A 25,413-nucleotide genomic window follows, 5' to 3' on the forward strand; every position below is an offset into this window, starting at 1 on the left:
CCCTCCCCGTCCTCCCTTTCCAGCCTCTCCTTTTCGCCCCCTCCCCGTCCTCCCTTTCCAGCCTCTCCTTTTCGCCCCCTCCCTCCACGCTTTCCTCCTTTCTACCTACCTTTACTTCATTTCCCATTACACAAATTAGGAACAAAGCAGCAACTGGGGAACAGAAACCCAGGTTGGTGGCTCGCGCCCAGATTAAATCACAGTAAATCACGCCCGGTCCGTTCACATCAAGAGAAGTCTGCCGACAGGGTCCCTGCCCTGACACCTCCAAAAGGTCCCCACGCACACACACAGAGGAACTGAGAGGGATTAATGGGAAAGGGGGTTTCTGCTGGAAAACTCTGTCAAAGCAAAACGTTCTCATGGGATTAAAATAGCAGCTAGGCCCTGGGGGAAGGCTCTAGGCTAGAGCCCTGGCAAGCAGGCACCCTGGTGCTGCTCCCAAGCCTCCTGCTGACCTGCTCAAGTGACTTTGTCTCTCTCGTGCCTCAGTTTCCCCAGCCATCAAATTGGGGGAGAGGGAGAACATCTGTCTTCTCTTCCTGAAACACTGAGATTTCAGGAGCATAGGAAGTGCGCGAGTGTCTGATGAGGGACTAACACCACTGTCACCTGCTACAACAAAACACCTGGCTGCCATGCGGTTGGACTTGGACAATTGCTCTTGTCTTCACACCACCCCTGTCATGGGACCGATCTTAGAAAAACTTCTTTTCCTACCTTGCGTCTCCTGGTCCATGTGTGCCTTCTTTGGGAAGAGCTCTTCCACTCAGATACCTAGCAAATCCAGGCCCTACCTTATACCTGCACATAAGGGTCCTCATGGCGTAGCCTGCTCGTTTTCCCCCGTGGTAAACAGAAATACTCATCCTGCTGTCTCTCAGACGTGAGGAGTTGCTAAGGGACCACCCTGCTCCAGCACTCACCGTCCTTCTGCCCTCAGCCCCTCTCCTCCAATTCACACATTTTCGTTCCCTCCCTTCTGCAGAACCATTTCTTGCAGCTCGGTAAGTTGAAAGGGGGAAATGGGGAAGYTGCCCATGAAATACACCAAGAAATCTCAATAAAGAGGAAGTGTATTAAAACCCAGATCAGAAGGAGGCACCTCCCCTCCTCCRCATCCTCATTTTGAAACAGTTTGTTTGTTTATTCTGTAGGTATTTACTAAGCTTCCCCTAAGTGATTAGACATAACAAAAGCCACTAAGCACTGAAACTGATCCTGGTCTGACACTATGGGCTGCTTAGGTGCCGCCTTTTTGTTTTCCATTTCTAAATTTGAGGCTGGCAAGAAAATGCAAGAGATTCATCACAGAAAGTCTCTGCTGCTCAAAAAGAGCATGTCCCAACCCTGCAAGCACTCACAGGAGTAATTAGTCTTACACATGTGAACACTCCTATTGACTTCATCCCGATTGCCCGCACATTTCCAATGAAATCTGCACCTGCAGGGTTTTCTTTTTGGAAGGAATTAGCCCAAACCTGCCAGCGACTCCCATGGTCTGACCCAGCCAAGGATCCAAAACAGAGTCCTGGCAGGCAGGGACATAGCTAACAGCGATGGGCCAGCAGCAACTGGGGGCTGAATGAAATCACAGTTCCCCAGTCACAGCACTTATTATAGCTGGAGATGCCACGCGAGCCGGAGCGGGCTGAGGAGGGGCAGGGAGGAATGCAGCTTCTGCAGTGAGGAGACGGCAAGGAGCTTGCTGTTGCAGGGAGGGGAAGAGGGGATGGCACACCACTCAATACAGGAGACAAGATCCTTGATGTAAACAAGCAAAGCAAGAAGCTGTTGATTTACCCAGCAGGAGAGCCTTGCCTTGACACCCAAGATCAGCATCCTCCAGAAAGGTAGTCCCCATGAAACCAATGAGCTCCTCAAGCCCAGTGCTGACCACCACTCAGCAATGGGTGCCTTCAAGAAGTATGGCAGATAAATGCCCTGCTGGATGAGGAAATCTAGGACCGAAAAGGAAGGTGATGGCTTTAGCTATCTTACTGGTCTAGGGTGATAAGATCATTTGGAAAAAAACAAAGTGAAATGCTCAGAAAAGGGATCCTACATCACAACAGGCAGCAGGCAGAGAGAGAGAATCCTTGTACTAAACTTGGCCTGGAAAATCCTCCTGTCTTTGCAGGGTGGCCATGCTGCTTGTCCTCCAGGAATGGTTTCCTGCCCTTCTTGCTGGTTTTCATCTTTGCCAGAGATAGATGTTAGATAGGAGGAGAAAACATATATCTTTCTTGCAGCATTCACCAGGGACCTGCAGAGAGGGCGAGCAAGACCCTGTCTCTAAACTCACAGCCTGCAAGAAGAAAGGGAACCTATACCCTCTTGGTGACACACATGCAGAGATACTATCCCTATCTCAGTGGGCCAGGAGGCATTTAAACCCAATACTCAAAGGCACAAAGCCTGGGCCTTAAGGGACCATGGAGAAACAGCAACGCAAGAGAAACCCCATACTCTCCACAGAGCAGAGGTAACTTCTGTCTCCTCTCTCTTCCCTGCACAGTCCAGATGCAGTCTGAGTCATGCCATATATTCAAGAACAGTAAGGTTAGCATCAGCCCCACAGCTGCTCATATATTTTGCAGAAAGAAACTTCGTGGTCCCATCAGGAAACAGGTAGTAGTGCAGCAGAGACAGGAAGAAAATAGCCAAGAATTCCTCTTATTTTTGGCACAATTTAAACTAGAAGAACCACCACAAATCCCTGCAGCAAAACTGCACCCCAGTACAGAAGAGATGCCCAAAGCACTTTTTGTGACTGCACCTGGAAGCACACTGCTGGCTGAAGAGCTTCCCAGAGCTCTTCCCAGCAACAGGCAAAACTGCAATGGAGAGACATGCCAGGACGGAGCAACTCAGGGCCCACTGCTGGACGAAAGAGGGCAGGAGTCCAGAGAGAAAGGGCCACACCAGTTCCYGTTAATTATGTAATCTCTCTGCTATGTAGGGCCAGTTGCAAAATCAGTTGGAGGCTAAAACATGGTTTAAGGAAAAAAGCAGCAAAGAGAGTCTAGTCCTGTTAGCAAAGTGTAGCCTGAGCTATCTTTTCCAGTACTGCTGGGATGCAAGCAATATCAGGCAGGCTCAGTAGCAGCATAAGCCACCACATCCAGTCGCTTGAAGGCCAGACCTTTATGGGTGCCACCTGCTTCAGCCAGCTGCCAGCACAGTTTCTAGAGATTCATGCTCCACAAACCAGTGGTGAGATCCCACCAAGAGAAGATCTCCTCGAAGGAAGAGCCTCGCTGCTTCAATATGGGCTAGGCAGCCCTGTCCCAGCAAGGGATGCTTTGAGCCAGCCAGAGACCCCACGCCCCGAATCTTCAGCGGAGCTCAGCTCCAGGAACCCTCCCAAGGATGATGGAGTAGAGRACATCTCTACGTGTTTCTGCTTCTTAGCTGATGTGACCCCATCTCTGCCATCCCAAACACCTTTCTCCCTATCCTGACACCCCTCCCTCCACCATACACACAGATGTCAGCACATAAGCACAACCTCCCAAGCACTTGCCAAGCCACCTTGGAGCCCCAAGGGCCCCTGGAGCCCCAGTGAGAAGGGCCATATCAGTTGGCACATAAACTGCATAGACAGCCCAGTGGGTGAGTTACCCTGACAGACACACAGGGTTTGCCCATGTCACCTTCATCCCTGGATCCCAGTTCACACAGCCTTGCTTATTCTGCCTGCACTCACATTTGGACAGCCTAACTGGGCAGCCAAAGATAATCCCAAGGGAAGAGAGTCTAGCAGCCAAAGCAGCACATTTCATCTCTTTCTCACCAGAATTGGYGAGTTACAAGCCCCAGGACTGTGCTATCAGGAGTGCAGGGCAGGGCAACTCATCTCTGTGTTAGCTCAGGGTGCCATGATTTGAGGGAAAAGACAGGAATGGGAGGGATGCTGAGTTCTGGCTTTGCTCACTCATGACCTGGCAGCTCTGGAAAATACCTCAGTGTGAAGTGGGAGCCATACAACCACATTAAAGATGCCTCCAGAAGGCAAAGTATCCCAGTATGGGTGCAATGAGAAGCCCTCGATACTCAACCTGCAACCGCAGCCACCCCTGTCAAGACAGCAGAGCAGAAGCAATTGGCTGCAGGGAGAGGAGTCCAGCCCTTCCAGTGCTCCTGAGGCAAACCCTCCTTGGCCCAGGCAGCGAGTCAGCAGGGACATTCAAGCCAAAGCATGACCCCAGGGGTGTTCGGGGAGGGGATGCTGTAGGCRGGAGCTGTCTTGACTCAGAGCTTTCATCCATCCCACACACTTGGAAGAGCACCAGGCAGTGGACAAAGGAGCCAGCAGACGCTTGTGAAGGGCTCTATGGGGGACAGCGTGGTACTGGACTCGCCCTGCAAATGGGCAAGGCAGCAGGAGAGCCAAGAGACAAGGAGGAATATCAAGGTAGCTGCAAGAGGCTTGGCTCACAGGGAAGAACATGTGTAATTGTGGGCTCAGTCCAAACAGTCAAACACCACGTCATAATAAGTCTGAATTACTTGGCTCAGGAACAGCAATGACTTTGTTCCTATAACATCCAGAGAGGCAAAAATGAAAAGGAAAGAAAGCAGCATCTAGGAGGAGCAGCCCTCAYCCCCCCACCTCCAGAATGGAGGGGGGCAACTCATCCTGTTCTGCCCCCATGGGGCATTTTATGGTCAGACCCCAAAACCAGAAAGCACAAAGATTTGCTTCATCTCCTAGTGAGGGACTCTTCAGGAGAGATGCAAGTCCACCAGCCTTGTAAGAGAAGACACTTTGCTCCAGGAGAGCAAAACAAATGAGGAAAAAAGGATGAGTGGGCTGAGGGAGAAGAAACCCAAAGGAAGATGCTGAAAGATATGTTAAAGAAAGGGTGGGTGGGGAAAGCAAACAGAGGTGGTGTAAGCATTATCCAGGGCAGCGCGGAGGGGCTACAGGAGATCAGAGCCCCTATTGTGCTAGGTGCTGCACAAACAGGGAGATACAGCCTGAGCGGCCAAGGGGAATTACCACCATCCTGATTTCACAGACAGGGAGCTGAGGCAGCATGACTCACCCGAGCCCTAGAGGAGCGCAGCTAGGCAAGCGCTTGGAGCCAGCGTGGTTACCCTGCCGTGTACCATATCTATATATTAGGTTAAATCAACAGAGCTGTTGGGAAACAGGCAGGAAGACAAAACAATGACTGCAGATAAGACACTCCCCAGCAAAGGCAGGAGGGTCATTACAGGACAATAGGAGAACTATTGGCCCTGAGGAGGCCAGCTCCATCTCTGAGCTCCCCCTCAAAAGCAGGGCCAAGCACCAGGGATTTATCCAGCCCAGATAAATAGGCCATAGGCAACCACTGCCAAGAGTTTGCTTCCTCACAGGCAGACACTGCCTGGAGTTATCTGAAAAAAAAGTCCTTCTTGCAGGACCACAAAGCTCCAGGTAGTGCTGAGGAACAGTTGACATACACGCCTGTTTAAAATTCTACATCTGAGTGTTTTTCTTTCACTGAGAGGCTTTGATAGTTCTTTAGTTTTAAGGATGTTGGAGGGTACAACTTGTGCCAACACTCCCACAACCCCCAAAGGGCTGCCAGGGTTGAACTGCAGTGAACGAGTGTAGTCCAGGGCCTAGTGCAGAGCAGGAGGCTTGCATCCTTCATCCTCCTGGAAAGTACCATATATCAACCACAAGCATTTATTTTATCTCTAGTTTTAGGAGTATTTCACATATCCACAGAGCTATTGTAGAAACTTGATAGCTTTTGATGTTGAGCCACCTGCAGAACCAAGATCACAGGTACTATACAAAAGAGAAGGGGGCAAAAGGGTGGCTGTCCAGGCTGAGGACAAAGCATTGCCTTCCCTGGGGCTAGCCTTCCTTCACCGAGGTTTTCAAAGCTGCTGAATGGATTTGAACTTGCAACAAAATAAACAGGACTGCCTTTGCTTTGGATGGCTGGATTAGATGGACACTGAGCAGCTGAAGACACCTTCAGGCTTCTCCAGTGATTGTAGTAAGGATGCAGCTCTAACACAGGCACTGCCTTGCTTCACCAAGTGGCATCTGTGTGATGTATTTAAGCATCACCCAAAACTAAGCAACACGTTTTGTGGCCAGATAAGCTTGTAATCATTTGAACAAAGGCCTCCTGAGACATTCAAGGAATTGCCCAAGCTGCAGCTCAGATGAAAGACTGCCAGGCAGTGAGACCTTCCTGTCCACCTCTTATTTTTACTCTTCCAGTGTGCTCAGGTCATGCCTGCATCTCTCAGTGGCATGGAGAGTCTCTCCAGGCTAGGACAGCCAAGGCAGTTGTAGAGCTGGAGGAGGTACCACTGCTTGGCACAGCACTCTGCCCAAGCTACACAGCCCAGCTGATCAGCACAACAGTTTTCCAGGATTGAAATACAACTTCTGCTCGGTATAGGCATATTAGCTCATCTGCAGCTGGCTTGGTAGCACTGCATTGTGCAACATAGGCTTTCTTAGCCATCACTAGTCCCTGCCTCACACTGCAGTGCTGGTTACTCCAGCTGGGGTCAGAGTAGGCTAAAGGAGAAGCAGGAATCCCCAAGCATCCTCTGACAACTCCCACTTCCAGACAATACCCTCACTTCAAGCTTTGCCTTGTCATGTGGAAAGATATCTTAACTTAGAGCTTGCCAGCATGCATCCTTGCCTCCCTCGTTGAGCCAGGGCAAAGATGGGAGTCATTATGAAAGGACAGGCAAAAGTATTGTCATGTATCCAAAAAGCCTGAAGATCACCACATGCCTCTGCCAAGGGAGACAACAGTAGTTAATGCTCCAAAGCCAGGCCTGATATAAAGTTAAAGAGGAGTTTTTCTGCCATTGCGTCCAGAAAGCTGGATGGGGCCAAGCACAAGGAACAGCTAAGGCTGTACACAAAGATGTCAGCTGGAGTGAAAAGAAACATGAGGCACATGCCAGCTCAAGGAGGGAGAGGATCTAGCAGAGCAAGGATGCATAGACTCAACATCACATCTTATTCTTTCCTTGGAGACATCTAAGCTCACATATGCTGTTGTCAGCTCCTGTTATATGAAGCTAAGTGGCAACTGCATAGAGGCACTTATTTTAAGAGGAAATGATTATTTGCTAGCAATTTTATTGAGGGAGAACTCACCCCTCCCAAATGGCTGGCAGTTGTGATTGTTTGGGATCTGTCAATAGTTCACAGTTTGTCAACGCTAACAGCTCTGGAACAACCTTTCACTGGAAAGGAAACTACATTTGCAGCAGAAAAGTACATGCATACACATGCACGAAAGACGAGATCATATTTTCCACACTGTCTGGCATGGGTTTGATAAAAGGAGTTGCACATACTGTCCATTTAGCAGCAGAAAATACTTAGAGCTGGGAGAGGGGCTTCTTAGTAATGCAAAAACAACCCCTAGCAAAGGGTGCATTGGTAAAATAAGCATATAAGCCAGAACACTGAGGACCTCCAGCTGACGCAAACTAACAGCTTTACTGAAGCCAGTGGGATGGTGCTGACTTGCACCAGCTAAGGAATTTGACCCTGCACTTTGGTGCAACAGCAGAACTCCAAGTTAACTGTCTTGCACATCTCAAAGCAAAAAGATACTCTCAAGTGGCTCCAAGTCTGCACACCCTCTGGTGCAAGTGGGCCAATCAGGCTGATAACAGAAGTCCGACTTGAATTTCCATCAGGGAACTCAGGCGGACTTGCTCACATATTTTGCTCTTTACCCATACAGTCCCTGGACAGTTATCAGACATGTTGGACTGGTATTTCAGCTGGTTCCTCCAGAGATGGAGCTACCTGGCTTTACCCCATCTCAGACAAAGCTGCTCACCCCATATGACTCAACACTAAACACTTAACACTACTTCCAGTCCCAGCAACCCATCCCAGGAATGATTAACTTAAGGCAACAAATAACAGAAGACATTTAGTCCTGGCTTGCTGCAGCTTTTCTTGCTGCGGATGGGACTGCCAACCACCCTGCCTGTGCATTGCACGAGCAACAGGGAAGCCCCTAGAAAGCCTGCTGCAGACCTGCCCCTGAGAAAGACAACCCAGAGTGCCGAAACCTGGGATTAAGACACTCCAATGGCTGCCTCACACATCTGGTGTGTGTTAGGAAGGATACTCTGGCAAGGAAAACACACCCAGATTCCAACARTGCTGGTTAACCCGTTCATGGCTGAGCCTCCGCAGAGCACCGGCACAGCAGATACAGAGTGAGACACCCAGCCAAGCCTCAGGAGAGCCCGAGTCAAATCTCAGCAGTGCTCCATGCTTCCCAGGCGGTATTAGGAGCTCAGGGAGCAATCCAGGTGCCTGAATATAGGTATTGAGCACCATTTTAGAAGCCTTGGGCTGTCCAAGACACCTGCACAGGGCTGGCAGATATCACGAGTCGAAGAAGAAATCCATGCCCTCGTACATGCCATGGCCAGCGGTTGCCCTTGGCAGAACACAGTCCCCAGCCTGTGCCAGGCAAGCAGGTGCCGTCGTTCCCCAGCAAGGCTCCAGCATCCCCAGCAGCGCAGGTAGCCGGGATCAGCTGGCACTTCCACGACAAAGGAGGGCTGCGCTTAAAGAGTGACGTGAAAGCCACAACTCTCTGCAGTGTTACCTGAGAGCCCTGATGATTACAGCAGACTCGTACTCTCCGAGGAGGGCTCAGGATACAGTCACAGGAGCCCAAGAGAGCCCAGATCAAACTGCAGGGGACTGGGTATCTCCTTCCTTTGGGCCCAGGTTCCCACGCCAAAGCACAGTAGGACCCACCCTCTCCCATCTGCCCAGAAGGAGAGATCAGTTCAGTGACCTTCAGAGCAAAACATACTCTCTTCCAGAGGAAGACACGGTGCCGAGGCCCCGGAGCACCTCCTTCGGGAGGCTGTTTGCCCAGCAACACGCTCCGGACGCGAGCCAGCGAGGAGAAGGGGCAGTGTCCCAACAGAGGCAGCAGCCAGCCTGGATGACGGCTTCGCTGGGAAACGGCCCAACTCGCGGGAGAGCAGCGAGGGAGAAAGCGAGCGGAGGCAGCCAAGCTCAGGAGAGAGCAGAGAGGAGCCAGCTCTGCCGACCCTGTAACGGGGTGCGGAGGCAGGAGGGCAGGGAGGGTAACGGGGTGGCAGGCACGAGCGGGGACGCGGGCAGAGCTGYGATGAGGCCCCGGTTAGCAGGGTCGGAGCAGAGGCCCGCGGTCCCCAGGGCTTGCTGGCAGGGGTGCACGCCAATGCTGACCACTTCGCTGCCAAGCACAGCCAGCCCAGAAACCGTAGGCGGCTGCGATACGTTCTGCTGTCCCCATTGCTGCAAGAGAAAGGGCACTCGGACTTTGTAAGAGGCCCAGCCCTCTCTGAAGCAGCACATAGCCTGAAGCCCAAGCGTCTGGGCAGGACACCCGGGACAGGATGATGGAAAACCTGCTTTCCTCCCACCTTCCCAAGCCAGCTGTCCACACACCTCTTGTCTGAGACGAACTCGGACATGCCCACAGAGCAGCGCTAACCCTGTTTCAGCCMCAGCAGATGCAGAGACATTCATTCAGCCAACCCTGGTGGCATGGCTGAGAACAGCCCCGAACTGTCCCCCCATCCGTCCCGAGGCCAGGAGGCCGCCCTGTGCCAGAGGGGGCTGCTGCTCCCCCGGACAGCAGCTCTCCCCCCCCGGTGGGGAATGCCTGCCTGCTCCCCGGGAGCGATAACACCCTGCCTTCCCCAAACTCTGCCTGGACAGCCCCGCTTTCCCCACCGCTGCAGGCTTATTAGCCCCGTCCTACGACCAAGGCCGAGCAGAGCTCGCCCCCTCGTGGGACACGGAGCCCACGGCTCCGCGGGCTCCAGGGGTTTGGTTCCCCGGGTTTGCAGGCCAGGCTGTGCCTGCACCCGCGTTGGGTTACAGCCTTTCTCCAGGAGGACAGGCTCTCCAGCACAGCCTCAGCCAGCCTCACCTCACCCCAGCAGCGCCAGACTAGCAAAAGCCTCCTCACAACATCTAGCCCGGTCCTCGGGGTGCCCAGCCCTGCCATCACACACACACACAGCCCCACAGCAAGGTCTCCCCAAAGCCCAAGGGCAAAGGATGCCACAGCGCAGCCAGGCTTCACCCCAGGAGTTTTAAGAGAGCTTGTCAAGAGCACATCCTCTTTCCGTGCCTCCACTCAGCTAGCCCTCCAGCCCTCGGATTCTTCTGTGGTTAAAGAGAAAAGTAGAATTCAAAGAACTGGGCAATCCCCCACTTCCTTTAACACCCACCCCCCTCCAAACCTGTAGCTTTACATTGCAAAATAAGCTCAGAGGCAAAACTAGCTAGGCTTTTTTTTTTTTTTTTTTTGCAAGAGAGAAGGGACAGTGAAGGCACCTGACGTGTCCCTGTAATTAGGGGAAGTTCTTTATCCCCAAGGGCCACTCCCAAAGCACCTATATTCAGTTTGAAAGTGCTGAAGTGTTGCCAAGCTTCATTTGATTATCCAAGTGAAATCTGTTGATCCTCCCCTATTTCCTTCCCCATCATTTTCCACTTTGATGCACCCAGCTGGGTCAAAGTTTGACCAGTCGCTCTGAGCAGGGATCAGCTGTCCCTCCATCCCTCCCCTAAGGAATCCCATGCCCTGATGGGTCCAAAGACACTCTGCATATCACTTTCCCCCAGACAACCTCCTTCCAGCCATGGGTATACTTAGCAACAACAGTCATCTTAGCAAGGACCCTCCAAGGTTCCTCTAAGGATCTGGAGAATTCGAGACAGCTGGGGATAGATACAGCAAAGACAAGACTGGGGCTTGCTAGCACAGCAAAGCCTTTCCCCAGGCAGTGACCATACATGGGCTGCCAAGGGCTCCCCGCAGCTCTGGGCTTGGGAAGCCCCAGCAGGAAGGAGCCTCAGGAAGCTGACTGCATTTCCAAAGAGCCGTTCTCATCTCAGACCCCTGCAGCAGCAGAGAAACCCGCCTCACAAGCCACGGTCCCRCTCGGCTGGGAAAATCCTGCAGAGCACAGCACAAATAGGCCCTGACACAGGCACATGCACKTCCACATGTGCAGTAGCTGAGGTCAGGGGCTACCTGAAGCCCCCGCTGCTTTATAGACAGTGCGCTGAATAACAGGGGTACATCAGGTTATCTAGCTGCAGCGTAAAGCAGGCCTCCCCTGCAGCTCCAGCCCCTCCACATCACCATGGGAGGCCTGGCTTCCCCACTCTCCCCCAAATTCTGCTCTAGGYGTTGTTACACCAGCATGAGTCTTTGCCAGAATGCTCCAGTTAATATGGGGAAACAGAGCAAGCTACAGCCAGATTAATTAGGTTTTCATTGGTATAGTTATGCAAGTATAAGCTAATCTTCACATACCCTGGGCAGAACTAAGTAGATATGGTTCATTGCTTAAGCAAGCCCAACTTCTTTTCTTTCCCCCACCATATCTSCTCAGCACATATCTACATTGCTAAGAGATCCTCATGATTTGCTTTCCAGGGAGCTCCTTCATAGACCTCATTGCTCACACCCCCACAGCCTTTAAACTGTCTGGGGGGCACTGCCTTGACTCCATCTGTACACAGAGCAGYTTGGAAGCAGCTTTACCTTCAAGGAGAGAGAGGATCAAAGAGTTGAGCTCCTCACCCTGACCACTTGGTGAGACAAGGTAGCCCTAAACAGCAAGCAAACGCTTGCTTCCTCCATTTTGGGAGTGGAAGTCACAAGAGCCTGGCAGATGCTTAAACAACACAAGCAAAAGCAGGAGAAGTCTAGAAACTGTTACACAGGTTGGGAGAGAAAGCAGTTCTCCATATTTTAAAAACAAAAGAGGAAGGAAGAGTGCTTTCTGTTTTTTCCATTAAGCTTTGAATTTCATTAAAATTTTAAGATTCAGCTGGGGAGAAAGGGGTGTATAACCCTTCCATCAATATTTATATACACATACACACTTTTTAACAAGTTTCAATAGGCTGTAAGAGTTAGGCTGCTCTAGATCCCTCCAGACAACCTCTTCTTTTTGCCAGAAACAAAAGAAGGAAGAGCCTGACCCTGCCTCACCAGCAACCACTGCTGAGCAGGCCCCGATGGAGCAGGCATACCTGCAGACACCACAGCGAGAGGGCAACAGGAAAGCTCCACCACCCTGAGMCACCCCCAGCATCAGCTCCCACAGAGGAGGCCAGCTTGAGGTTGTTCTTATACCCCAAGGCACCTGCAAGGCAAATCCAGCTCTTCCAGACCTTGCTCAGGCTGCAGCAACGCCTGGAAACCCCATACAACACACTGAGAAAGCAGAGCACTCCCCCAGCAGCAAAGGCTTCCCCTCTGAGCAGAGACATTCATGCTCTGAGCCTCCACCACCTTTTGAAGCCTCCAGTCGAGTCCTCAGCCCAGGCTAATTGCTGTCAGGTGTCAGCCAAAACACTTAYTACAACCCTAAGTGACAGGAGACGACACACCTTTCTCCTCTTGTTGTCACTCAAGATTTTTTTTCTGTAAACACGAACTGCATCAGCTTTCAGCAGCCTTGGGGAGAAATGCTAACGCAAGCTTTGAAGCTAGAGGCAAAAGTCAGGCAGACCCTCAAGCTCCCCAAATGCTCAGTCTGAATCCAGCTGAATCCAGATCTAAATACTTCAGTGTGATACCTCAGCCGAGCTTATCTCTGTTTTCCTCTACCAGCTGACACACAGACAACTGCAGTTTGGTCTCTGCTACCGGTCTTTTTTCCTTTAACCCCCACGGAAAGCTGTCTGCTTTGGAGCTGACAGACCAAGGTTTATAGTCTATGTGGATAAAGCAACAAAGCAGATCAGGCAAAGAGATGCATAAACCTATAAAAGGCAGCAAGTAGTCTTAATATTTTCCAGTTTAATCCAGTTAGAGACAGAGTAGACGCAGGAAGAGTTCAGACCCCTGAAAGAGCATCACCTCCCCATCACATCCCGCCAGTGCATCAGCGAGGCGTTAGCCTCCAGTTTCGCAAACGCCCAAGACAGCCTTGCAAAAATGGCAGATTTGCTCGCTTCGCCTGGAAGCCAAAGGGGTTTGGGCATCTCCAATACCCTTTCCACCAAAGTCACCCACCGCAGAAAGGACACCTATTTCACGAGAGCCTGCCAACACTCGCTCTTCCAAACCCTTTTCTTGGCCTTGCTGGGCGGCTGTTCTGTAGGTCCTGCCCAGCCTGGAGTTATCATCGGGAGGAAGGTGCAATCACAGCATTTTGGGGGCAGGAGCGCTCTGGAAAGCTCATGTTCTCCAAAGGCTCAGGTGGCATATCCCCAGGATTGCTTCAAGAAGAGGCAGCTGATCTCCACCCACTTGTTTTAAAGACGGGGCTAATTTCAACTGTGGCACGCAACAGCAGGTCCGGACCTCAGAGCTAGACCCCTTGCTGACCTTGGCTTGGGCTGGAGCCAAGGTCTTCCTCCCGGTCCCACCCCCAAGGGCTCTGGAGGTCAGAGGAGATAAGAAATTTAGCAAGTCTAATTCTCTCCCAGCCTGGGGAGGCTTGTCAATAGCATCCAGTGGCTTTCTGCATTTCAGTCTCATGGATCAACTTCATTCTGGCCTCGCATCTTCCTCCTGCACCACCATCCCCAGTTTCCCAGCCTCCCGGTTTCCCCGGGAGCCCCCGTGGGAAGGCAACCGTGGCGGTGGGCTCCCCCATGCCCAGGCCTCACCTCTCGCTCTCCGCGGGGGACTCGTCCCCCACTTGATCCACGCCTTCTGCGCCCGCTTGGCACCCCTCTGAGTCTGACATTTTCTCTCCTTGCTGGCAGCGCTGGCAGGTGGCTCTGCCGGGGACGGGGACACGGCGCGAGGGTGCGCGCTGCCGCCTCGCTCTTCCTGCGCTCAGCAGAAGTGAGCTGCGCCGGAAACCTCATGGGCTGAAGGTTCGGGGGGGGATGGGAAGGCAACTTTCTTTTTTGGATTTTTTTGAGGTTTTGCCTCTGCCGGCAGCCTCGAAATCAGGAAGTATCACCCCGGAGCAGTGAGCACAGCGACCTGCCTTTCCCTGCCGGTGCTCATGGCACAGGCAGCTGCAGACCACAGGATGCTGACACTCCTGGGTGACAAGCTCGCCAAGGCCCGGAGGTTGTCCTGGTTTCACACCTTGCCTGTCAATGCCATGGCTGGTCCAGCCCATTCCTCTTCGGATATCTGGCATGTGCCACCCCTTTCTGGTCCTGCAGCCCCAGAGCGGGGTCTGCCCCGCTGTCTCCTGCCCTGCTTTCCTTGCACCCCCAGCACGGGCTGTGTAAAGGTGGTGTGGGCAGGGGCAGCTGCCTGCACCAAGGCTTGCAAGGGATGGGGAGAGCAGTTCGGGTCCCAGCCTGGAGATGGTGGAGACAAAGGAGCCACCGGTTCTTTGCCACAGGCCAGTGACAAGGACCAGGGCCAGCCGCGCAGTGTGGCTGGCCTGAGAGCTGGTGTGAGAACTGCAGCAGTGGCCTCCAGCCACCACAGGGTCACCAAGCTGGTCCCTGCCCCTCTGCCCATGCACGCAGGCTGGGGAGGAAGGGGACGGAGCAGCCACGGTCAGCCCTGCTGAGGCAGAAGAGGAAGCAGAAGGAGCTACAGCCRCTGATGCCATGAGCGCACAGCCTCGCTCATTTCCTTCTCGTGGCAAATAGTTCCTCAATATCCCCTATTTTCATCCCCCCCCCCCAGGAAGTGTCCTGCAGGGCAGAAGAGCCCCCCAGCATTGGGGGTTGGCGGCTTGGAGACCCTCGTGGGGTGCCAGACAGACGTGGCCGGGCCGACCCTGGCCCTGCTCCACCACCAAAACTTTATTTACATCATCGCTTTCCCACCGCGGCTTTTACAAAACAAGAGAGAAATGGAGAAAAGGCGGGAGCCGCGGGTGCCGAGCGATCGCCTTCGGGGGGGGGGGGCGTTTAGGACTCTCCCGCCTCGAACATCTTCTTCCTGCCCTCCATGCCAGACTTCTCCTCGATATTCTTCCTCCAGTCACCCACGTCGCGAAGGTCCTTCTCCTGCGGGCCGGAGGCACACATGTCAGGGTGGCTGGCGATGCCACATGGCCTCGCTCCCTGCTGCCCCCCAGCCCACCGCCCCACCAGCCCGGCAGCTAGYGGATCCCATGGATCTGAGAACCTCCCCAGGATTTAAGTGATGCCTTGGGTCTGGCATTAAATGTGGAAGTGAATTTCTGCCTTTAAAGTACTTTTTGCACCATTTGTAGAGCTTTCCTCCTTGCTGAACCACATTTGGAGAGAAATCTCCAAATCCTGGGGGAGCAGAGCCCCRGCTCAGAGCCTCCAGTGCTCCCAGCCTGAGCTTTCCAGCTCTGCTCACCCCGATTCTCATGACCCACAGCGGGAGCCGCTACCGTTCAGACTGCAGCATTACACCACTGCTGGCAGCAGGGCAATGTCCTTCATGCATCCAGCCATGGAAACCTCACAGCAAACGCCAGTAAAGTTTTCCCTCGGAAAATGCTGCGCCAGCTCAAGGAGCCCAGTTCCACCCCTGCTGTATATCTTTGGGGGCTACACCCTACTTTTTCAACACTGTGGGAGCTGGAGGAGAAAATATTGGGCAGGAATAATAACTGCAGAGGTGGGGTCACCCTCAGGCCTGTCTATCACACAGGGTCCCCAAAAGCAGGGGCCAGTCGCTGTCCTGGTGTATGGGAGAGGGAAGGAGTACCTTCTCAGTGTCCTCCTTCTTGACTTGCTTCAGGTTGGCGCGGAGGTCCATGCAGACCTTGTGCTTGGAGCCCAGCAGGGCACGCAGCATAGCGTCAGCGGACATGCGCACCCTACGCAGGGGCGGCCGCTTGAACTTGCCCCTCAGGTCGAACAGCTTCTGGCTCAAGTCTTCCAGCTGCAGGGAAGAAATGAGGGAAGAGAGAGAGGGGGGCATCAGCTTCAGGAGATGGACCAGGTGCCAACAAGTGGTGTGAGGAGGAACTAAGCACGAGCTGGAGACTCCTCTGAGACAGCTGAGGGATGACTCCAAAGGAAACCCACCTCCTTGTTAGTCTTCTGTAACTTCATCTCTGTGTCATACCTTTCCTCATCCACTGAGTCTATCTTGGCATGAAGCTTTTTGCACAGTTCCTGGGAGAAAGAGCAGAGAGGAAAGCTGAGTACTAGGACCCACACATGTGATTCCTCTCCCCTGACCACTTCCTTCTCCTCTACTCTGAAAGACCCTCACCCAGAAGACTGGTGAAGGATCAGTCCATCAGTCAAGACCAACTGGTCCCAGATGGGGAAGGGTGGCTTGCAGGCCAGTTCCTGCTCACTGTCCCACCAGTTCCATGGGACTTCTGCCTCAACATGTCATTGGAAATGCAGCTTTCCTGCCAGCTAGCCCCCTCTCTTGCAGGGAGACCCCAGTTGGACACTCAAGCCAGCTCCGCGATATCCATTCAGGCAGGGGACATGTCATCAGGCAGCCGAAAGAGGGAAAGAGGCCGTGGCCTTGGCGCTGCAGATGAAATGCCCCACAAAAGTTGTAAGTTGCCTTTCTGGCCCTGCACTGCCAACTGTCCCCCAAAATGTCTTGGGGGTGCTAGTGCCCCTGGATCTCCCTTGTCTCTGCCTCCAWGGTGGAGGGGGGCACCCAAAGATGGGCCAAGATGGGAAGGAAGATGTAGATCCACCAGGCTGACTGGTGGAGCCAAATCCTTTGTGGTCCAGCACAGCTAGAGGATTAAATAAATCATTACCTGAAGCTCCTGCATGGATCCCGGGAGTGACAGAGGCGGACAGTGCTCTGCCAGGTAGTTCTGCTTTTCCACCTCTTTAGCAGCTGTTTCCCTTTCTATTTCAGTGGCAGCGAGCTGGAGCATAGCACTCTGGAAGGCAGCAGCAGGAGGTCAGTGAGGGGTGGAGGCAAGGGCAGAGGGAGGGAGCTGTGGTGGACCCCGGCCAGAGAGACAGCTCGGACAGCGGGGAGCTCCCTGCCTCCGCAATACCGACATCTCCAAGCAAGGGGGACCAGAGGGGACATAAGTCCAACACACCTCAGCCTGTCCCAGCGATGCCACCTACCTTCAGGTGCTGCCGACGGGCAGTGGCTGCCCTCCTCTTTTTCTGCAAGTGGGAGGAAAGAGAGAAAAGCAGGTTATCATGTGTCCATTCCCGCCTTGTTTCCCCTCTCTGTACAACCCCATTGTCCATTTAGGACCTATATTCCTGCCAAGGAGCTGGCTCCAACCGGGAAGCACACCTTGACACATGGTTGGTCCCCAAACCAGCTGCACTCCAAAAAGAGGCTCCGCACCGCACCCGGCTTTGCCAATCTCAGGCAGCTAAACCCCACAAACCAGGCCTCAGGTAAAAATAATGAAATTAAAGATGCATATAAAAGAGAGCTCTAAAGCTGGCTTCTTGAGATTTTTTAAGCTTTTTAGCCCTTTCTCGAATTTCCTCTTCACTCAGAAGTGTGTTTTGCTCTCCATTCAAGCTAATGGGCCCCAATGCCCCTGGGTACTAGGGAGCTGTGGGATTTCTTTCCAAGAGATTGATGGCACACCCAGGCGAGAACAGCCAAACAGATGAATACATGAAGGCTGTGTAATTTGTGGGGCTGAAAAGACCTTGCGCAGGGCCTGTTCTGGCCAGTTAAACTGGGAGAGACGGGGGCAGCAAGGCTGCGGCTGCCGGACAAAAGCCAGCTCTGTCTTCCCTGCGATGCCRGCTGAGAAATATACTGCACTCTCCAGCTCTGTAAATCATCACATTTTGGGGAGCATGGCAGACTGAGTCTGCCTTTTTGTGCCCATAATGTGTTGGAACAGCAGCAGCAGGTCTCCTGGTTACAAAAGAAGCTGCAACCTTGATCTGTCACTGCCTTGCAGCTGTTTCCTCAGCAGTTCACCCAGAAGGCAAAGCAGGCCTGAGTGTGGTTGGGGCAGGGGAAATGCACTCTGACATCTGATATGCAGTTGCGGGGGAGAAGAAAGCAGTGTTTGGGTGTGAGTTTGTGCTACATGCAGGAGGAAGTGGATAAGGATCTATAGACTGCAATGTAATAAAATCTGACATGTTTTGCATGTACAGATGGTGCTAAGGCCTTCCTGAAAGAGGCGGAGGGCTCTGCAGAGAAAAGGCATCCAGCTCAGAGATGCAATGCAGCACTAATTGCATTAACTGGCAGGATTCTGCTCGTATGAGTCTGGGCATGGACCACGAGGTTGATCCCTGGAGCACTCTCAGCCCAGGCTTTATTCTCCATCTCAAAAATAGTACTTTAGCAAATAGTGCCCTCCTGGCCTTCTTTGGGGGCGCTGGGTTTTGTGGGGAATCAAAGCACCTGTTGGACATCAACTCCATGTTGTGGAGTTTCTGGGCTTCCCTGAAACACTCTTCTCTCTAGGTGAGGACAAGCCCTACCTTGTGCTGTTTTAGACATCTGGTGAGGTGCCAGCCGGAGACGGAGGACTGAGCAACTTGCTAAGAGGAGATGTGGAGCGATGCTGGCAGAACTAGCATCTGGTCTTGGTTGCTATGTCTCCTGCATTGACTAGAGGGGAGTTTGGGTCTGCTACTGATTCAGAGACAGCTCAGTCTGCACAAAATCCTCCTCTGTTTGTAGATGTGCATTACATRACTGTCTCCCACCAGTGGTGGGATTTCACACACCACAGAAGAGAAATCAAACTCAGCAGAACACAGATGTTTGCGCTTTTTTGAAAGAGGCAGTGAATTCTGCTGTGACAAAGCCACATACAACCCTCCCACACCTTCTCCTGTGGTCAGCACAGCTTGGACACCCTATTAAACCCCAGTGTAGCTATTCCAAGGCTTTGAACGCAGACCTGCTCCAGCTCTGCTGGAAGCCAGGGAGAACACCTAAGCAAGCAATCTCTTTCATCTTCATGTTCCCCTGGAACCCAACCACATCAGATCGCCTTTGAAAAGCGATTGGACGATGCTTTGCAGGTTGAAGATGAGGCAATAAATATGAGGAATGACAGGCAGTGCAACCAAAGAGGATGCACTTCCGAGGGCTGGGATTTCATCTGTTTCTGTATTAAAGATGGGGGAGATGCGATTCAGGACCACCAGCCCTTGCTCTCCAGGCAGGGGTTCCCAGCACCATCTCGTGGCCAACTTGGGAAGTAGGAAAGGAAAAAAAAAAACACCTAACTTCAAGCCAGGAGGCAGAAAGGACAAACACCTGCAAAAGGTTTTTTTCTGTCCTTCCCCACCTTTGCCAGAAGGAATCCCCAAGAAAACCTTGCTACAGCCTGGGCTGTTCTTCCTCCTGAGCAGCTGTTTTTTTCTAAGGAGGAACTGTGAAGCCAAGATTGGTCCCATGAGCATTGCTAAAGGGAAAAAGCCCAGCAACACACACTTACCTCTTCACTGTTCAAAAGGAAGCAATGGACAAGGAAGGGAAGGAAGAGAAAGGAAAAAAAAAAAAGGCAGTTAGCATCCTAATCAGAAACAAGAGGAGGAATCTTAACAAGTTAAGAAAGTTGGCAGTTAAAAGTTTTAAAAGGCCAACAAAAAATTAGAGACAGAAAATGGGAACTTACTCAGACATCTTGCTTTAGATGGTTGTGAACCTGCAAAGAAAACCAAAAAAAAAGGTTCACAGTTATTCATGCCGGTGATGAATTTCTTGGGCTCAAAAACAAAGCAAGATTCCCCTAGTAAAAAAGAGGAACAGGTTTGTTCTTATTTCCCAACTTCTCCAAACTTTCATCACATGGGGAAGTAGGCTGCGGTCTGTGGACRAGAGCCAAACACGTGCCTCCTCACAGCCACACAAACCTCAGTGTCTGGGGGCTCCTAGACTGGGCAGAGTGGTGTTGGGACAGAAAAAGAAAGATTTGTCACAATAATTCCTGCAGGCACGTCTCTTCTTTGAGCCCCAGGAAAACCACTTTATGCAATGACGGAAGAAGAAGGAGAAACAGCTATTTTCAGACTTGACTCTGTCATGTAGCGACATAAGAAGCAAATCTTCCAGGCCTCAGCCTCCCTGCCTACAATATGGGGCAAACCGCACCGCCCCACTTCATGAACAAGAGATGTCCCAAGGATTGCGGAGGGTTCAGACACTATGGGAATGGGGTCAGACAGCAAGCCCAGGCAATGAGGACTTCAGAGCATATTGCTGCCGTAATGTGCCTACATCGCATGGTGCAGGGGCGCCTTTTGGAGCAGCCACAGCACAAATAACGTAGAATAGGTTTGACAGGGGTTTTTTTGTTGAGTTGATAAAGCCACAGCCCCAGACAAGTTCTTGCATTTCCTTTAAGTGGAAATCATACAGGCCCAACACAGCACCTTTGAATCTCCTATATTTTGCTGTAAATTGTTTCCCCATAAAAACAATTTTGTTTTTCTAGCAGACCAGTATTTCCTACTTATATCTACTAATGGAAGGACCCCGGAGTGCCAGCCCATCCCCAGTTAAGCTAGTCTCTTGCAGAACAGGCAACCTCCCAAAACACAGCTCTCTACAGACCTGGGAGGCCACGTTGGGAGGTGAAGTGTTAATGGGGCCCAAGCCCAAGGGAGGACGTACAGATTGCAGGGCCACGCTCCCTGAGGAAACTTTATCCTGGAAAATGTGCGGGCCCATCACATTACTGGGGAGGAAAGCGCTTCTAAAAATGGTCAGGGAGCTGCACAAGGAGCTGCAGCTGTCTCCTCAGACGGCAGCCTTTCGCTGGTGCCAGGCCCCATGACTCAGGGAGGCCGGGGCAACGCGAAGCAAAAGCCACCACAGGTGGCTCAGCTGCAGCTGAGAGACAGGGCCTTGGAGGAACGCAAGCTATTTTTACTTGCATTCCTCCTGCACACACACATGCACCCACTTCAATGACATCTAAGCTGCAAGTACAAAGGAAGCAAGGAGAGAATCCCAGTTCATGGTTATCTGCCTGCGATATGGGCTTTACATCACCTGTTCAGTGGGTTACAGTAAATCTGAACGTCTATCCCTATTTTACAGGCTTCCAAACGTTGAGGACAGTTTTGGGGAGGAAGGCGCTGCACAGACCAGGTGAGGAACGGGAGCGAGGGCTGTAAGTAGGGGAGCACTGCTGACTTACACCAGCTAAGGATGGGATCCCACTTCCCACAGCCTTGGGGAGGTCAGCGTTACGGAGCCTGCGGCTCCACTTGCCCTTCCGCTCAAGCCAGAGAGCAAAATCAGTCGAGTGAGGGGAAGGCATGAAACCAAAGAGAAAGAAGGCAGCTGGAAAAGACAGGGAGGCTTTCTGATGCATGGACCCTCTCCAACAGGCAAAGGATGGAGACAGTCTTATCAGCACCCCTGTTTTCCCTAGCAGACCACCCCTCTTAGCATTTATCTCCCCAAAACTCACGTGAGCGAATCTGCTTCCCCTTCACCCCCTAACAACAAGCTGGGTCAGTAAGAGACATGCAAAACGGCTCACCCAAGTCCTGAGGAGAAAGACAGAGAGCCCCCGTGGATGGACAGGAGTGACTGGCGAGCCGTAGGCAGCTGGCTGAATAAGGAGGTATAAAAGGGCTTCTCGGGTGGCTCAGCAGAAAATCCACCTTCTCTTTAAGGGCATGGAGACCTTCTCAGACCAATGATGTGCAAGACTCCCTTGTGCACCTCCCTTGGCCGGGGCAGGCGAGCCAAGCAGCCCTGGAGGAAAGGGCAGCCACCATGGGCAGTGGGGAGACGGCGACGTACAGCTGCGGGGTGGGGAGCGGGAGGACTTCTGCTGCTGGTGGGTGGGGAAGTGGAGCCACCTCGGAGCCGGGGGGTGCTCCTCCTTGCGGGTGCTGAGGAAGGAGCCTTCCTCCCCCTCTTCTCTCTTGCTAACCTCTGACACTGGATATGGCCTCAGAGTTGTGGGCACCCCAGGCTCCCTGCACACAGCAATCCACCTGCAAGGCCCCGGCTGCCAGGTGCAGCCCATTAATAAAATTCCCCATTGGAGATGTAGTCTGGCTTATGCACGGACAAGGGAATGACAAGGCAGGGCTCCATTCGCTGCCACGGGCCTTTGAGCAGCTCTGCCCTTCGCCTGGTGGGAATGAAGGGTGGAAAGAGCCTGCGGTTTGTGCATGCTCCCCTCCAAAACAACTATGCATAACGTGTCCCTGAAAGAGCTACCCATCGCTAGCAGGTTCTTTTAACCTCAGTTACCACACAGGAAACATTTGCACCTCCAACAGCGTGAAACATTTCAACATAATTAAGGTTTTTAAAAAGCAGACGGTGTGCAGCCATGATGTTCACTGCAGTGCAGACACTGGGGAGAAGGAGCAATGCACAGGGGAGCAGCCCCACACGACTAGCAAGAAAGAGCAGCCCCAGAGTCTGCTGTGGGGTGCCCCAGCCCCTTGCCTCCGTGGGCCCAAGGGAAGGGAAGACAGAGGATCCCACAGAGATAGGGGTCCAGGTAGCTCCTGCCCTCTTTCCCCAGGTCAGGCACTCCCTCCCCCCTTTCAGCCACAGTTTTTAGGCTGATATTTTTTCCAAAAGCCTCTCAGATGTTGCATATGCAAGTGACAAATCCGCTGCTGCGGGCTTCCTGTCTCACCACCTTCAGCATCAGGCAAGCCCAGCTGCGGACGCCTGCAGAGGAACAGCAGGTCCCTGGTGCGAAATATGGCTGCTGCCTCTGCAGCAGGCGGGGGGCTGCCGCCACGTCCCGTGGCAGGGCGAGGAGGCAGAAGCCCATAGTGCGGGCAAGGCTGGCTCTGGCCAGGATTTGTCTCCTGCAAATGCACAGAGAAAAGGCGATTCAGCCGAGGTTTCTGGCTGGCGGTGGCGGCTGGGAGAAAGCAGCTGTACCAGGTGACCCCCCACCGGTGGGAAAGACCAGGGATATGCTTTCTTCCACCCGTACGCCGAATCGGTGCAGGCTGCCTTTGGTGCCCCGGGCTGACTGCTCCCGTGCGCTGCTCTGCTGCCTGTTCGGGCTGTGAGTCAGCACCTCGGCGAGGAGCCGGGCTGTCCCGAGGATCAGCCCAGCGTGAGCGTGCCTCCGCGTGGAAGCAGCTCCTGGGGGAGCAAGCCCTGCTCCCGCTAGCGGAGCGGAGCACAGCCAAGCCACACCAGCCCCCTTCTCAAAGGCTGGTGACAAAGGTGGCCGCGGTGACGGGGGGCATGGGCAGACGGTGACTTCTGAGCACCATCTGCTGGGAAAGGAGCAGAGAGGCACGAGGATGCCCCTCTCCTCCCAGGCCCTCTGCACGGCTCCCGGGCCAGGGCCCTGCAGAGCACGCTGCACCTCCGTCCCCAGGTCGTGCTGCGTGTCACGTCCTCCACATCCGTGTCCCTGAGGCAGTCTGCACTCTAGTGGAGACAGGTCTCCAGCTCCAGGCAGGCCTACAAAACACACAGATTAAAACTCCAGCGGCTTCTGCTGTACATCCCTTGCTACTGCCACTGAAGAAGACTCGTTAGTGGAGGTCTCACCGTGGGCAATTGAGAATTAAGGCCCACCCAGCATCCATCTCCCATCTGGTCTCCAGCAAAAGCAGACAGTTTGGCAGGAGGAATGTCTGCTTGTCACAGTTAAAGCTAGTTTCCCAGAAAAGATAAAAAACAGACCAAAGCAAGCAACACAGAAACCGTTTGAAGACAGACAGCGACCACCCTCCACCAGCCAACAGCAGAAACCATCCATTAAGAAACGGCTTAGCTGCTTCACTTTTCTCCTCAGCACCAACTCTGTAAGCCATGTTTGTCTCATTTAAACCAACTCTTTATTATTCCAGAGTTTCTACAGCAATACTTTTTCAGCTCCCTATGCAACTACACATATTCTGGCAACTCTTGGCTCACCGGTCCCCAAGATAGTGGCTCAGCTTTTGGAGGAAAAATCAAAACTGGTGAGTTATCAGTTCAAAACTTATCTGCACCCCAGGAGTTTCATTCAGCCACATGACAGGAAGGCTCTTGCAACTTCCTGGAGTGCAGGCATGCCGCACAGGAAAAAAAGATTTCCTCTGAATGCAAGTTTTTGGTTATCACTTTGTGCCTGCAAGTGTTGGTCTGAAATGGGTATGTGGGGAGTTCACGGAAATGGCTCTCCTTTCACTACACTGGTTTCGCGCAAAGCAAGAAGTCCCAGGGAAAACGTTTTGACTAGCAGATGTGATTTTAGGATAAGGAAGGTCAGGAGGGCCAGCGACTGGAGGGTGAGGCGTGGTAATAGGGTGAGTGGAAGGTCGAGCCTTCAAGTCTGCATAAGGCATTCCCTAGAGTTGCCTTGTCCAGAGGTCGAAAGGCTCTCTAAAATAAGAAGAGGCCCCAGACCCAGAATGTCATGAGGAAGAAATCCAATGAGCACCAGAAAGAACAGAAAAACAAAAACACCCCAAAGCAGGAGAGACAGTTGACGTTAAGAAAGATAGTGGTTTCTAAATGAAGTCGAGTAAGTGTTTGGGTGACAACTGAACAAATTCCTCACAGAAAAACTCACGGAAAACGTAAGGAAACTCCTGTCAAGTCCTTCACAGAGGAACCCGGCTCGGTGAGCACAAGGCCACAGGGGCCAGGAGTGGGCGCAGCGTTCAGACTGGGGTACGCTTCCTGTGGAGCAGACGACGACCAGTCCCCGTGCCTTGTTGCCCTCCCCTCATGCTAGAAGGACACACAGTGGGTGCGACCCACCGCTCCCAGAGCAGTTTCACCATCCTGCATTGTCTCTGCAAGGCCCAGACAGAGGGAAGATCTGGCACATAAAGGAGGTTCTGCCCTATATTTTAAAGAGATTCAAGTATTGCACTTCTGGACTAGGCTCTTCCAGGGAACCACCGCAGGTCCAAGCTATCCCTCATGGCCATCTCCTTACCCTTATACTACTGTTTGCCTCCTCTTGATCCTTACAAGCATTAAATGGACAGGCACTGTGTCCTGTAAAGCACTTCATTCACTGCATAGTCATGTATCTGGACTAACTAATCCAGCATGGCACCAGATGACATCATGTTTCCATCTATCACTACCTAGATCCCATTTGCTATGGTTCTGAATGGTCCTCCAGTGCCAGAACTGGCTCTGCTCCTCTACATGATCCCATCCTGTTCCCTGGTCCTAGCACATCTGGAAGAAGCAGCTCTTATTTCCAAGGATGATACTGTCAGCAAGGACCTAGGCCTTCTGCTTAGCAGCAGGTGTGCTCACAGTGAAAAACCAGGCAGGATCACTGAGCAGACTGATGTCTGACTCCCCTCTGCTTTCCCAAAATCACATCAGAGCAACACACATGGCTCCCACCCCACCCAGGACATTCCCTCTCCCTCTGGTGTTTCCCTAAAAGAACTTCCCACACTCTATTTCTGCTGCCACCAGACACTAGGAACAGCTACAAAGGAAGGCCATAGCCTTTGCATCTTGCCCCAGCACTGTCCTAAACACCCCACAGCAAGTCATCTCATTCACTAATGCGATAAGTTAAGGCTATTTTCCTTTTGGCTCTTCCATCTTCAGGGCTGCTGCCAGACAACACAGCCAC

General features: G+C 52.6%; 2 protein-coding genes across 4 annotated transcripts in view; both read right to left on the minus strand.

Annotated features, from left to right (window-relative positions):
• LSP1 (lymphocyte specific protein 1) overlaps positions 1 to 13,819 on the minus strand; it is a 52,013-nt gene extending 38,194 nt beyond the window's left edge. Inside the window, exon 1 of the mRNA XM_026076440.1 lies at positions 13,655 to 13,819. Within this exon, the coding sequence (XP_025932225.1) occupies positions 13,655 to 13,734 (80 nt within the window). The 5' untranslated portion in view covers positions 13,735 to 13,819. The remainder of the gene's footprint in view (positions 1 to 13,654) is intronic.
• Positions 13,820 to 14,872: 1,053 nt separating this feature from the next.
• Positions 14,873 to 23,872, minus strand: TNNI2 (troponin I2, fast skeletal type). 3 transcript variants are annotated; one of them, XM_026076428.1, is made up of 7 exons: positions 23,739 to 23,872; positions 19,492 to 19,521; positions 17,000 to 17,041; positions 16,675 to 16,803; positions 15,971 to 16,060; positions 15,648 to 15,824; positions 14,873 to 14,971 (listed from the first exon to the last, which is right to left on the minus strand). In XM_026076428.1, exons 4-7 carry the CDS (start codon positions 16,795 to 16,797, stop codon positions 14,873 to 14,875), a joined length of 489 nt encoding a protein of 162 aa, XP_025932213.1. In that variant the 5' UTR covers positions 16,798 to 16,803; positions 17,000 to 17,041; positions 19,492 to 19,521; positions 23,739 to 23,872. The 3 variants fall into 3 exon arrangements, with proteins under 3 accessions (XP_025932213.1, XP_025932211.1, XP_025932212.1); XM_026076426.1 differs by lacking the exon at positions 23,739 to 23,872 and adding an exon at positions 22,798 to 22,847; XM_026076427.1 differs by lacking the exon at positions 23,739 to 23,872 and having other exon boundaries at positions 19,492 to 19,543.
• Between the last annotated feature and the right edge of the window lie 1,541 nt (positions 23,873 to 25,413).

Source organism: Apteryx rowi, unplaced genomic scaffold (genome assembly GCF_003343035.1).
Source record: "Apteryx rowi isolate R43461 unplaced genomic scaffold, aptRow1 scaffold_430, whole genome shotgun sequence".
Taxonomy (NCBI): Eukaryota; Metazoa; Chordata; class Aves; order Apterygiformes; family Apterygidae; genus Apteryx; species Apteryx rowi.